General features: G+C 34.9%; 1 protein-coding gene across 3 annotated transcripts; it reads right to left on the reverse strand.

Annotated features, from left to right (window-relative positions):
* Window positions 1-1,507: 1,507 nt before the first annotated feature.
* On the reverse strand, window positions 1,508-10,664 carry LOC139856881 (wall-associated receptor kinase 2-like). 3 transcript variants are annotated; one of them, XM_071845598.1, is made up of 9 exons: window positions 10,128-10,664; window positions 9,156-9,439; window positions 8,213-8,482; window positions 7,881-8,118; window positions 6,580-6,926; window positions 6,000-6,150; window positions 3,144-3,990; window positions 2,883-3,038; window positions 1,508-2,737 (listed from the first exon to the last, which is right to left on the reverse strand). In XM_071845598.1, the coding sequence occupies exons 7-9, from the start codon at window positions 3,988-3,990 to the stop codon at window positions 1,611-1,613; spliced, it is 2,130 nt and encodes a 709-aa protein (XP_071701699.1). In that variant the 5' UTR covers window positions 6,000-6,150; window positions 6,580-6,926; window positions 7,881-8,118; window positions 8,213-8,482; window positions 9,156-9,439; window positions 10,128-10,664; the 3' UTR covers window positions 1,508-1,610. The 3 variants fall into 3 exon arrangements, with proteins under 3 accessions (XP_071701699.1, XP_071701700.1, XP_071701698.1); XM_071845599.1 differs by having other exon boundaries at window positions 6,000-6,926; window positions 10,166-10,664; XM_071845597.1 differs by lacking the exons at window positions 6,000-6,150; window positions 6,580-6,926; window positions 7,881-8,118; ... (1 more) ...; window positions 9,156-9,439; window positions 10,128-10,664 and having other exon boundaries at window positions 3,144-4,289.
* Between the last annotated feature and the right edge of the window lie 3,748 nt (window positions 10,665-14,412).

Genomic DNA, 14,412 nt, shown 5'->3' on the forward strand with positions numbered 1-14,412 from the left:
AGAATCACAAAATCAAATATCATGTTAATGTGAGATTTTCATGTCATCCAACATACCAAATCGAAGCATATGAAGTAACTAACTCTTTGAATACACAAACATTAACATCTAAACACATTTCATCATCCAAAATCAAAAATTTGACAAACCCATTTCAAGTGTCCATGCTAGTTATGTCCAATAACAAGATCAAGCATACAAATTACATACACGACATCACAATGAGCCATAGACACTAATTAACACACTTTTAAGTCAAAAACATCAAGAACAAGAAATCTAGAGTTTTAGAAAAGTTACCCAAACGAGATGAAATTGGTATCAAGTTGTAGAGGATGAAGAGAGGATTCCTAATATGCAATTTGTTTTGATGTTAGCTTCTCGGTTTGGATTTAGATGATGAATCAAGGATTTGGAGTTTGAAAGCAAAATAATGGAAGTAAGAAAAGAGAGATGAGGTTGAATGAATGAGTGGTGGTGGTGGTGGTGGGTTGACTAGTTGACCTAGTCAACTAGTTTGCCCACTTGGCAACTTTAGTCCCTCGAGTTTGAAAGAGAGTGCGTGAATTAACCGAACGAATTATTTTAAACACGCGAGAGTAGACGGAAGATGTTATAATCCAATAACGGGAATATTAAGAACGTTAATTAACGAAAGGTACGAATTTAGATAACAAAAGATTACTATATAAAAAAACACGGGCGTTAAAATGAATTAACGGAAAAAGTCGGGTTGTTACATAACCTAACATACAAACACTAAGCAAATCCGGCAGGAATACGATGTTAAATTGTCTACAAAGACCAACTTGTTTATGCATTCATCGATAAGTTTAATTATAGCAACTTTAATATATAGCAAATGTCGACAATTGTTTATAAAATACTTTTCATAGTTATCTTGTTTTTTTATAAATGTAGATAATAAATGTAATATGGTATATGCGATGCCGAACACGAATACTATTCTTCAAATAACCAAAGAATATATCACATATATATACATCATCCGGTTCTGTCCAAAACCATTGTTTTTCGGGTTTGGCCCGGACTGGACCGATACCCAAAAAATGGAAAACTGTGTAACTTCAGGTATTTTGGTTTTGGGTCGGTTCCTCTTCGGTTCTCGGTTTTTTTCGCTTTTACCCGAACCATGCACACCCCTAAGCGGGGCAATTGGCGATGTGATGTCCTAAAGAAAGAACACTAGGCCATTGTGGGATATATGAGTAGCGTATCAAAAAATCGGGTATATGACTGCAGGCACTCGTGATAAAATAATAGTAGAAGATGGTAGAAACAAAATTGAATTTCTGTGTTAACAAACATTTATTTATTTTTTATATATATACTTAATGTCTCGTAGATTTATCATCGCTATTTATCCTTCTTGTCTCAATTTTTCAAGTCCATTATATTACAAGTCAGCCTAAAAAACACTACTGGTACTAATTTTCATATAACCAATATTTTACAATGAAATACTACTATATTAGAATTAGAGGTATTAATGTATTATACTACCAAGTTAAGATATGACAAACTATAGTAAACTATGGTAAAAAAAACTGTAGAAAATTCTTTAACATGCTGTACCAGTGTTGACTTTATCAGTCAAACAAACTAAGATGGTCAGGGTCAAAATAGTTGTCTTTCTTGAAGATTATAGAAGCCTTTAAGTAAGAATGAGTTAGTTCCTGGAGCTCATGTGTAACCTGTTTCATATTGGGCCTGTTCTTGCCAGCTAGTTCGACACAGTCCTTTGCAAGCATGGCAATTTTCATGATATGCTGCTGCTCATCCAGATCCCCCCCTGCATCTTTCTTGAGTTTATCATCAAGAATTGTAATCAAGCAACCCATCTCTAGTGAAGTAACGAAATATGTGGCTAACCCCATGTCACTCTCTGTTCCATCGTACGAAAACACCTTTCTGCCCGTAAGAAGCTCTACAAGAACCATGCCAAAACTATAAACATCACTCTTTTCGGTCAATATTCCTGAACGGAAGTATTCCGGGTCTATGTATCCAAGTGTCCCATGCACTAATGTTTGTAAATGAGTCTGATCCACAGGAATGAACCTTGAGATGCCAAAATCAGACACTTTAGCGGTGTAGTCGTCGGTTAAAAGTATGTTCGAGGTTTTAATATCTCTGTGAATGATTTGTGTGGTTGAGTGCATATAAGCAAGGGCTTCAGCAGTCTGTGTGGCTATGTGTAGGCGCTTTTCGAATGTCAACGAGGAAATAAAGTCTAATTGTTCGTGTAGGTGTTGGTAAAGTGTTTTATTGTTTATGAACTCGTACACTAGGAGGGGAGTCTGTGTCTCAAGACAACATCCCAAGAGTTTGACGATATTTGGGTGACTAATTTCTGATAGAATGATTACCTCATTTATAAACTGCTCAATCTGGTTCTCGTCGATTGATTTTGATTTCTTGATGGCGACCGTGGTTTTATCAGGCAGTGTACCTTTATAAACTGTACCATACCCTCCTTGACCAATGACATTTTTTTTGTGGAAGTTATTGGTTGCCTTTTCAAGAGCCCCTGCTGCATAAATCTTGGCGGCCATTTGGGATGATTGTTTAGATTCGAAGAGTAGTAGTTTCTGTAGAATCAACCCACCGTTTTTCTTGAACAACTTCTCCCTGTTCTTTGTTATTTGTCTTTGTTTTAGTACCCCATATAGAATAAGTGTTAGCACAACGCATGCTGCAGTGCCCATGCTAACTCCTGGTAATAATAATCAGTATATCAGTATATTCAGTATTCAGTATATGTAATATAATATAATATAATTCTATATTCTATAATAATAATAATAATAATAATAATAATTGGTTATTATAAATAAATACTTAGCTAGTTAGGTACTGACCGGCGAATAGTGAGCCTCCTGAATAAACGCAGCCTTCCCCATGCTTTCTACCATCGCCTTTCTGCCCCCAAAGACATGAACAACTGTAACCTCCGTTTGTATTACTACATCCATGTACATGTATGCAATCATTTTTTTCTTTACACTCGTCGATATCTGAATATATATTTATTAAATTAAATACATCACAAACACTACCTGTCAATATATATTCGGTACGTATACCACCTAGCTACTGTTAATAAATAAATAAATAGTTACCTTGACAGCCATTGGGTAGATAGGGGTTTCCTTGATACCCAGGCGCACAAACACATCGATAACCCATTGGGTAGCTTTGACTAAATTCGGTCAAAGTAGTGTCATTACACACACTATTTTTCCCACAAACATAATTATTCCCACCATCCTTTTGAACTTGTTCACAGCTTGTGTTCCCAACCGACCATTCGAAAATCACAGGGAAAGACCTATTCTCCATACTATCAAAATCTGTTGTACTAAACGTGTACTCATCTTTCTCCACAAGAAACCCGTACGTGCAGTTATTGAATCCCCAATACCCAACGCTAGTGTTTGTGTTTCTTTGTGCATGAATCCGAAAAGTATTAACTTTATAAGGAACAGGAACCTGGCTGCAACCCATACCAGAACATGAACCATTGCTTAACATATTGCACCCAGACATTGATAGACATCCAGTTATGTAGTCTTCACCTTTAATGATTTTGATGTCGGCTCGAGCATCACACCCAACTGTGGTCAACAGGTTCCGCTTGCTTGAAACTGGGAATCGTGACAACTTTATAGGTGGTTCTGACCGCCGAGTTCTGTTGTTAAGTAATTTGCCGTAACAATGATGGCCCATTGGTAACGAGCCACGCATATAACCATCAAGTGTTATGCTTGACAGTTTGAAAGTGGTGTTATATATCTGTAGCTTTGTACAGTTTACATGATAGTATTTGCTCAAGTAGCACCCTTTAATCAGCCCAAAAGGATACGGAACTGTAATTTTGCCGCATTTATCTGGGCAACCGGGCAGGGGTTGAGCTGCTATTGTGATGATGAGTATCGTTATATTCAGAAGCAGTTTAAGCATCATCATCTTCATTAGAATACACACAAGATTCATGTTAGCATCTCATTTAAACCGTTCTTAGACGGCCTTTGTCTTATGTATTGTTATTAATAATATTAATATTAATATTTCATTTTGTGTATGCACATACATTGGTATGTGCTAACACAATTATTAATTTGTCTTGATGCATATTTTTGTTGTTGTTGTTGTGATGTGGCTAAGCTTGTATTTAATTGTATGTCCATATATAAGCGTATAGACATAGCTTTGAATACATCGAAACTGGCCTCCTAATTTGATTGCTAATACTTTTTTGGGATTTAATATCTAATATATATATATATATATATATATATATATATATATATATATATATATATATATATATATATATATATATATATATAGTGGTAGCATCAAGAGGGAAGTAACCATTCGGGGGAAGCGGAGGGAAGCAAAATTTTTTTTTTTTTTTTTTTCATTTTTTGAAAAAACTTTGTTCACGAACATTATAGATGAGATGAAAATATGAACATTTAGTAGAGACACTTTGTGATAAATGTTTTTATTTTGACGGGAAAACGCTCGAAGAAGTAATATATAACAATTATTGTGTTTTTCGAGCGTATTTTGAAGTTTTAGCTATTGGGGTTTAGATATTAGGGTTTATAGGGTTTAGATATTAGGGTTTAGAAATTTAGGGTTTAGATTTAGGATTTAGATTGAGTTTTTAACACGAACGTCCATACACCCAAAACACCAAACCCTGAACCCTAAACCTTAAACTCTAAATCGGGCTAAATTTTACTTCACAAAACATGAAGAAAAAAAAACGTTCATATTCTTCACGAACAATATTATCTTGAATGTTATTTTTGTCGATCGTTTTCCCGCCTAAATAATAACATTCATCACGAAGTGTCTCTTCTTAATGTTCATATTTTCGTGTGATCTTGATGCCGGGAAAAAAAAATTCAAAAAAAAACGAAAAAAAAAAAAAAATTTGCTTCCCCCCGCTTCCTCCCGATTGGTTACTTCCCCATTGATCCTGCCCCTATATATATATATATATATATATATATATATATATATATATATATATATATATATATATATATATGAGATTTAATCAAGAGGGAAGCACTTTTTTGGGGGGAAGTAAATTTTTTTTTTGTTTTTTCGAATTTTTTTTTTCAGGCATCAAGATCATATGAAAATATGAACATTTAAAAAAGACACTTCGTGATGAATATTATTATTTTGACGGGAAAACGCTCGAAGAAGAAAATGAAAACATGCATCGTGTGTAATGTTTTTTTGTTGAGCTTTTTTTTTTTTTTACGGTTTAAAAATTAGGGTTTAGTAATTAGGGTTTAGAAATTAGTGTTCAAAAATTAGGGTTTAGCTATTAGGGTTTAGAAATTAAGGTTTATAGGGTTTAGAAATTAGGGTTTAGGGTTTAGAAATTAGAGTTTAGATTGAATTTTTAATACGAACAGTTTAGGGTTTAGGGTTTAGGGTTTAGAGTTTTGGGTTTAAGGACTAAACCCAAAACACTAAACCCTAAACTCTAAATCGGGCTAAATTTTGAAGGAAAAAAAAAAAAAAAACTTCATATAAGATGAAAGAAAACAATGTTCCAAAAATATTATTAGGAATAACATTACTCATGATGAATGTTATTAATTATTTCTTCGATCGTTTTTCCGCCTAAATAATAACATTCATCACAAAGTGTCTTTTTTAAATGTTCATATTTTCACCTAAACTTGATGTTTGAAAAAAAAAATCGAAAAAAACGAAAAAAATTTATTTCTCCCAAAAAAGTACTTCCCTCTTGATTATGACCCATATAATATATAATAGTAACAAATTAACGTACTTAAATAGATAACCTTTGCTAATATCTTTGTATAACGTACACATTTTTTTAAAGCATGTTAGGAGTCACTAACTAACGGGTCTAGCACATGTGGAACCACCCACCCAATTATATCCCGAACACCTGGCTAGCAGTAGGAAACTCACAATACCTATTCGAATCCGGGGCTCGTATTTGGAACTGGAAAAACCCTGTTGGGTTGATTTGGCATTGTTGTTGTAAGGGTTTCCTTTTCAATAATTCCTGCTGCAAAAATCATGGCCATTGCAGATGATTGTTTGTTTCGATTCACAGACAAGTTTCTGCAAAATCAAGCAACCTTTTATTTTTTATTTTTAAAAGAACACCTCCCTACTCTTGATGATCTTCTTTTGTTTCAGTCCCAGGTATAAGATAAGTGTTAACAACGGAAGCTGTGGTTGCTGTCAGAAAGCATGTACACTACAGTGCAAATTTAACTGTATGGGAGTCCTCATGAGAAGATATTTGCTATTTTTGTATTCATATTTATATTAGCAAAAACAATATACGGAGTATGTATCATGTGATTTCCAAATACAGTAATAAACAATTTGTCATACTCTATTTCATTATTTATATCGTGTATAATGGAGGATGTGCAAGAAATGCAAAACTTGCACATTCAATCAAAGTTTTTTATATTACTCCCTCAAAAAGGTGATTGAATGTGTGTTTGAGTAACTATGGTGTCAAACTTTCATAAGACTTACTAGAAGCAGTTGATAAGTTCTCAAAGAATCAAAGATTGTTGACCCATTCTTGTCTTTCAAAGTCGCTTAGCTATGATAAAAGCAATCTCCAACGATTGAGATGCATTGAGACGAGGGTCACAGTGAGTGTGGTAGCGTGAACCAAGGTCATCAAAAGGTCATAGTTCTTGAACCACCAATGCATTCCGTCACATTCTGACCCCTCATTTTAAGATGAACTCCCCCGGCTGACTTCCTAGCTTCATACTCATGGACATCAAAGAATGCTCTTTTCAGCCCGTTACAATGACCTCTTATTACACTTCAAGATGTTCTTCCATAACTTAAAGTGTGTTCTTTAAAATGCCCTAGAGTAGGGCGAAAGGAAGTCAATATGAGGTTTGCGTGCGCGAGACATATTTTCCTTCTTTTTTAATATAAACTATATTCTTATAGAAGGACTCTTGTACTATGTATCTCACTTCAAATAATAGCGACATTGGACATAAGGTATAATGTCAGGCACATAGGATACGTGTTAGAAGAATGTAACCTGTTTATTTATAGTCAAAACGATACTATACGACAACAGAGAATTGTTCATGTTAACCCCCTTGATAATGACTAGACTAATAAAATTAGAAGCATAAGCACTTCTTATATAAGCAAACAAAGTCCAGACCATAACTCAATAAGTAGCAATAAATGTAAGAGCACACTAGTGTGTTGACGTGGCTTCAGCGCACTAGTTCAAAAACAATGTGCGACATCATTCCCCCACTCCCGGCGGTGTTCAGGTCGGCGTCCATCTGGTACACTGAAATATGACAGGTTTCTTTTTTCCAATGACTACCAAATAACTAAGATTATAATAACAAACGAATAGTTTGATGTAATTTGAAGATGGGCAAAAAGTCATGGCCGATGTGAGAGTTAGTGAGTGTGTGTGTGTGGGTGGTGGTGGTAGTGGTGGTGTGGGGGGGGTGGGGGGGGGGGGGTGGGGGGGGGGGGGGGGGGGGGGGTGTTGTATCCAAATCTGATACTTGAATATCAAGCAATTAGGACATCAGAATTTTTGGGTATTCGAAATACAGTGTCACCACTCCTCGGGCTCTGGTAGTGCATGAGAAAGAGTTTTTAGTGTACAAAAGACTTCAAAAATTTTGGTCTGGTTGAAAATTCCAAATCTGCCACTAAGGAAAAAGGAGCTAACTAGTATACTTTTAATACGGGTTAGTTTAATTCTTAAATTCCCAAGGACCATTTCAATTTCGACGTTAACATGTAACTATTAGATAGAAGTGATGAGAGAAGCAAATTACCCTAATAGCATCGAAGGGACGAGTTTTGAGACCATATGGGGCCTTAATAGCGTTGCCATGCATAGGATCACTAACCCACGTGCCGATTTGACCAGCTAGTCTAATAAGATGTGGAAGTTTAACCCTCATGTTCTCAACACCAATTCTTGTTATAACTGTAAACCCTTCCAGGCTTATTTTGTGGGTTCAAAATGTCAATGAGCTTGATCAACTCATTGGGGTCCATCTTGTCACTCACCTATATGGACAAAATTGTAACTTTAGCTTCATATTCATATTTTTTTTGAAGTAAGGGTGTGACAAATATGAACCAAGAAGCCTGCCTGACTTACCTTAATCCCAAGTGGGTTGGCAATTCCTCTAAGGAACTCAATGTGTGCACCAATCAAGTTGGCGGGTTCGCTCCCCGGCCCATAGAAAATGAGCCGAACAATCATAGTATAAGATTGAAGTTGAATCCAATCTAATCATAATAGGGCAAGTGCAAGCACTCATGTGACATCCATAAATCGGTGGTAGTCATGATAGGAGGGTCCGTATTGAGTCCAATATCTGACATGAACCAAAGTGCCTCATCAACATTGCTAGCTAGCTCTTGATACCTACAACACCAAAACAACAGTTGCATCATTATATGTATCTCAGACATTAAATTAACCAAGAATCAAACATTATACATAAGTGAATGATCAGTTATGAATGATGGAGAGACCGGGAGTTGCGGTGGCTAGCTCCATCACTTCAATGTATTTTATACCCTTCAGAATTTTGAATCTTATGCCAGCAAGATTCGGATATGCGATCTTAAAAGACTATTGTACCGTTCATAAATTGTGGTTCTGCTAGAGACGACCCGGATCTCATTGTTGATATAAAACTTTTGCAACAAAAAGTCGTAGCCTAACTACAAACAAGACGCCAAGATTTCGCTAGACAAACGTGAATCTTTATTATACTTTTCATCGTGTTTAATTGCATGGATTACTTATTACAATGACATTACCTATCACGTTGTTCAAATATTGTAATAAGAATTTCGAGAATTTTGATACAAAATCATACCATTAATAAAGTTAGCAAAAACGAAATTGGCTCCACTAGAAACACAAGCCAATATCCAGGGGAAGAAAAAAAAAAGTTATAAACTGTTCGGGTTACCCGGGAGAGCGATTAATCCAACCTCATACTCTAATGTATTCCATCCAGCAGGACCCTTAATGGGAATAAGATCTCGGGAAGATCTATGTGCAAGAACCACTTATTATAACAACATACCTATCGCCCGCTTAAATACGCTCGGTGGTGAAATCAAGATTCCATTGAGTGACCCTCTGCATAGCAACATAGCCACCAGTAGCAAAAGCCCTCAAAATATTAAGGGTGGATGCAGATTGGCAGTATGCTCTAAACAATCTTTGAGGGTCTGGTGTTGTTGATTTTAAATCAAATATGCATCACCATTCACATTATCCCCTTTGTAACTTGGTAACTTCACACCATCTTTTTCCTAAAAATTATCTGATCTTGACTTTGGCAAATTGACTAGCCATTCTTCCTACCTACAATCATATTCGAATAATCAAAAAAATATTCAAAGTCAAACATAAACAACATCAACCTATTCATGGTAATTATATAAGATACCGATTCAAACTAGTGATCTAAACCAATCCCATCAAAATCACTTGACGATAAGCAATTAGGTATTTAGATCCATAAACATTGTACTTTCAAAAGGTAAAGACCAAAGACAATTCATTCAATATACTTGAATTAATCTCTCATATATTGCCATGAATGAAACAAAGTAACTAAACTTGTAGGGGAAGAAATAGTAGCTTTCGAAACCACGAATTGATACCGGGAAAAAAGATAGTAATAAACAACATTAGCTTTTGAAGCCGCAGCTAACTCCCCACTACTAATGATTCACATGATTTAAAAACCTCATTTCATCTATCTACAATTGTTACTGAGGAGAGTCTAAAAATCGAAGAGAATGCCAAGAAAAATGAGAAGGGTAAAATCAAAATCACAAAAAGATTACAACTTTTAATCTACCGACACATATGTTGTACTTTACTCGCTATTATTTTTATTTCACACAATTATAATTATAATTATTAATGAAATAGAATTACTGTAGAACAAAATCTAAAAAATTGAACAGGTAACCCAGAAAAATTGAAGGGTGAGTTCAAAATCACAAAATGATGGAGTATTAAAAAAAGTGTATACAGATTTGACCTTGATCACCAAACATCAAGTCAACACACAGCACCCACCCATTTGAAGAATGACCCTAAATGTATCACCAATATTGTATACATTAAATAATTGCAAAAGAAATGCATTCCACATCGCCGCTCTTCCAGGTGGCGTGCTTCTCCGAAGAACACAATCGGATGGGAACGAATCAAAGGGTATTTCGGAAGCTGAAGAGCTTTCTTGCTTCTCCAGCTGTATACACTCCATTTTGAGGTTTTTGTCGCTGCCGTTAGTTTCGTTGGATAGGACCATGACGTGGCGGCGGCAGCGGTGGTGGCAGGTGAAGTGGGTTTGTATGGGTCTGGTGAATGGACGACGGAGATGGGATGGATAAATATAGTGTAGTGTAGTGTTGTTAATGGAAGGAAGAGATTTTAGGTTGAATTCGGAAGAATTTGGTGAGGATGAGAGAATTGGGGCTTGAGAATGCTGTGCAAGGTGTGAGAAAGTGGTGTTCATCAGTTTGGTTTAAATTGAAAACTAAATCGAAAAGATTCAAATCGAATTTGTAAAATAGTTTTCATATCGAGCAAAAATTTCTAAATTTCATTAACCGAAAACCAAATATAAAACTTAATTCAAGTAGATAATTATCTTTTCAGGTCAAAATATATTTATTCGGATATGAAATTCTATTTAAATTATTAATTCATATTCATATTTTATTTAATTTCTTGACAAAATTACCAGATTGGTCCCTATGTTTGTTCGTTTTATGTTTTTTAGTCCCTCTCACTGAATTCATTTTTAATCGTCCCTAAATGCCATTTTCAATCCCAAATTCGTCCCTGCTGTTAGTTTCAGTAAACGTCCGTTAATGTCTGCACAAAACTCAGTCACAAAACTAATTTTAATGTCTGCACAATTAAGTCACATAACTCAGTTTATGGTTCATTCACTATTTCAGTTTTAAGGTCTGCGCAATTCACTCACTTTTGATCTCATTACAAATCAACAAGTTCTGCAAAAAAAAAAAGTTCTACACAATTCAGTTCAATTCCAAAAACAATGTAAATTAATGTAAACACGTTCTGCATAAAATACACTAACAAACACAAACACATTTTTATTGAATTCATTTACCACTCTTGAGTTACAATCACATTCTTGATTCATCAAGCTATCACATTACAACTCTACTACAATCTAATTGAAATTAAAATACCAAAAAAAAAAAAAAAAACAAAAACTATTTTCTTCCATCTTTGAATTTGAGCATCTTTTCTTTGTAGAATCTCTTCAATTGGAGGATCAACCCATCCAATAAAGCCGCAATTTTTTTCCTCCCTATAGCATATCGATATACATGTCAATTATATGTATATATCCTATATGAAGTTAAACTAAATTAATGAATAAACTTATATTTCTATCACATCAATAAAATCTTCGACCTGGGTTTTGGTCTAATCGAATTAGGATTAGGACTGATTAAGGTTGATGAAAGACGAATTGAGATTTTGGGGTTTTGGTCTAATTGGGGTTTTGTATACGAACTTATTGGGAGTTTGGGGATTTAAAGAGAGGGGTTATTAAAATGTCACGTGACTTGTATGTGTCTCACACTAACGGCTAGTTAAATAGGCGTTTACACCAGGGACTGATTTGGGACTAAATTACCATTAAGGACTAAATTTGCAGAAAATCAATGGGAGGGATTAAATACCTGAAAAATAACAAATACAGAGACAAATTTAAGAATTTTGTCTAATTTCTTTCTCTTCACCCATTCTTAGGCCACTTCATATAGTGACTAACACTATTCATTCACTTTACTGCCACGTCAGTGTCACGTCATCATCCAAATTCTATAACTAACCCATAAAATCTTATAACTAAACACTGCCTATAATGGCTAAAACATATTCCTCTTAAGTGATCTGTATCACAAACCCCAGAATATTAAATACAAAAATATTAAATAATTATGTACATTATGTACTAGTAGATCTGTATCACAAACCCCACAATCTCTTTTATCACATTTTCACTCACCTACCTAACCCCATCTTCATCTTCTACCTATCTTCATCTTCGTCAATTTTTTTTTCTTTTAAAAATTAGAGATTATATTATGAACAAAAATATTACAGTGACATAATGGGTTACACAAAGAAATCAACCCATAGTAAACTCTCTCTACACCAAACAAAGCTAATTTCTTTTGCTTCATCTTCATATTCAATTCTGCTTCATCTTCTATCTCCGTAAAATAGCCATCACCACCATCAAAGTAAAAAGAATAAATAATACGGAGTACATATGGTTACACTCTTACACATGTGGGCCCGATTGCATAAGAAACCTTCGCCAAATTGATGGTGAAGATGGGTAATGAAGATCGGTGGTGAACCCGTGCCTATAGCACCATACGGGTAACGAAGGCCACGTAGGCCGGTGGCGACGGGTAACTAACCCGTAGGGAGTGGTCTTATACATTTAGCATTAGACCACTCCCTATAGTTAGTTACCCGCTCATTACCTGTCATTACCCATAATGAACTATATGCACGAGCTAGTTGCCCGTTTTGGTTACCCGCACTCACCATCAATTTAACGGAAGTATGAAGGTTGGTTAGGCCACTCCCTATCATAACCTTCTACATCAGCGTCACATCAACACCAATATCCTATAACTAACTTATAACTAAACACTCCCTATCATGGCTAAAACAATACTTCTCTTAATATACAACGTACAAGCAATAAAGCATCAAGTCCAAACAATAAAAGCCACTGGGACCCATAATTACTATAACCAACCTTCATACTTCCGTTAAATTGATGGTGAGTGCGGGTAACTAGCTCATGCATATGGTTCATTATGGGTAATGACGGGTAATGAGCGGGTAACTAACTATAAGGAGTGGTCTTATAGTAATTGTGGGTCTCAGTGGCTTTTATTGTTTGAACTTGATGCTTTATTGCTTGTACGTTGTATATTAAGAGGAATATTGTTTTAACCATGATAGAGAGTGTTTAGTTATGAGTTAGTTATAGGATATTGGTGTTGATGTGGCACTGATGTGGAAGGTTAAGAGGATGACTAGTTTAGTTACGATAAGGAGTGGCCTTATAGCCAATTCAAATCAGCTTTCTTTTAATTATTGATTTTGTTTATTTTATTGATATAATATGTATTGCATTATGATATTTTATAAGCATATCTAAGCTTATTGTATTTTGTAAATTTGTATATATACGTTCGATTATATATAATAGTTTAGTATGATATGTTACAAAGTTAATACTATAGTGTTTGTTCATCCCGTAATGAAAAAGTAAAAAAAAAATGATTTTCAAAGTTAAATTTTCCAAACCGAATTCAAATTCGGTTTTTGGTTTGGTTTCGGTTTCAATTTTGATATTTGAATTCGGTTTCGGTTTGATTTTCGTTTTTGATTATAAAAGCTTCAAACCCAAAAAAACCGAACCGAAGAATCCAAAAAAACGAAACCAAACGAATGAACACCCATAACTGTGAGTTTGAAGTTTTGAACCCATCTACCTAGCAATGGGTCGGTTCGATTATTATATATTTACTTATGATGGGGCAAATACATGGGTAAACTTAAAAACTTGTTAAGAAATAGAATGGGTCAAAAGTGACCAAAGTGTATTTATTATTGTCTTCAACCTCTTAATTCACGTTATTTATCAAATTAGATCTCTATTTGTAATGATGTGGATTTCGTAACAATACTTGACAAAACTTTGATGCATTCCTTCTGATCTAGATATCAATCGCTTAATTGAGTTTCATGGATTAAATATGTAATACCTCGTCTCACACCAGCTATAGATTGAAAGTATTGGTCCTTTATAAGCATAAAGTTGTGGCTAATTATCATCTTTCACTATGGTTTTTAGTTGAAACTTGGAGATACCTGATTGATGGGAAAATAAATCACAGCGGGCAATCTACAAACCGGTAACAGTTCCGATGAACACTCACTCACTTTTGACAGTTATATGACAAATACTTTCCCGACCCGTATGAAACCGTGAGGATGCTAACAAATAAACTATATCAAATCCAACCCAAATCAGTCTCAAATCAGTAAATAAAGAAATAATTAAGCACACACAAAGGACACGAGCTTTTTACGTGGAAAAACGTCTCAAAATCGAGAGTAAAAAATCACGGGACCCGTAGGCCACTTAAATTCCACTATCACCAACAAGAGAGCAACACAATAATCCTTCTCTTGATCAACTAGAGGCATACAACATCATCATACTCTTGAACAAGAACAATCAACAA

The sequence above is a fragment of the Rutidosis leptorrhynchoides genome, chromosome 7 (genome assembly GCF_046630445.1).
Source record: "Rutidosis leptorrhynchoides isolate AG116_Rl617_1_P2 chromosome 7, CSIRO_AGI_Rlap_v1, whole genome shotgun sequence".
In the NCBI taxonomy this organism is placed as follows: domain Eukaryota; kingdom Viridiplantae; phylum Streptophyta; class Magnoliopsida; order Asterales; family Asteraceae; genus Rutidosis; species Rutidosis leptorrhynchoides.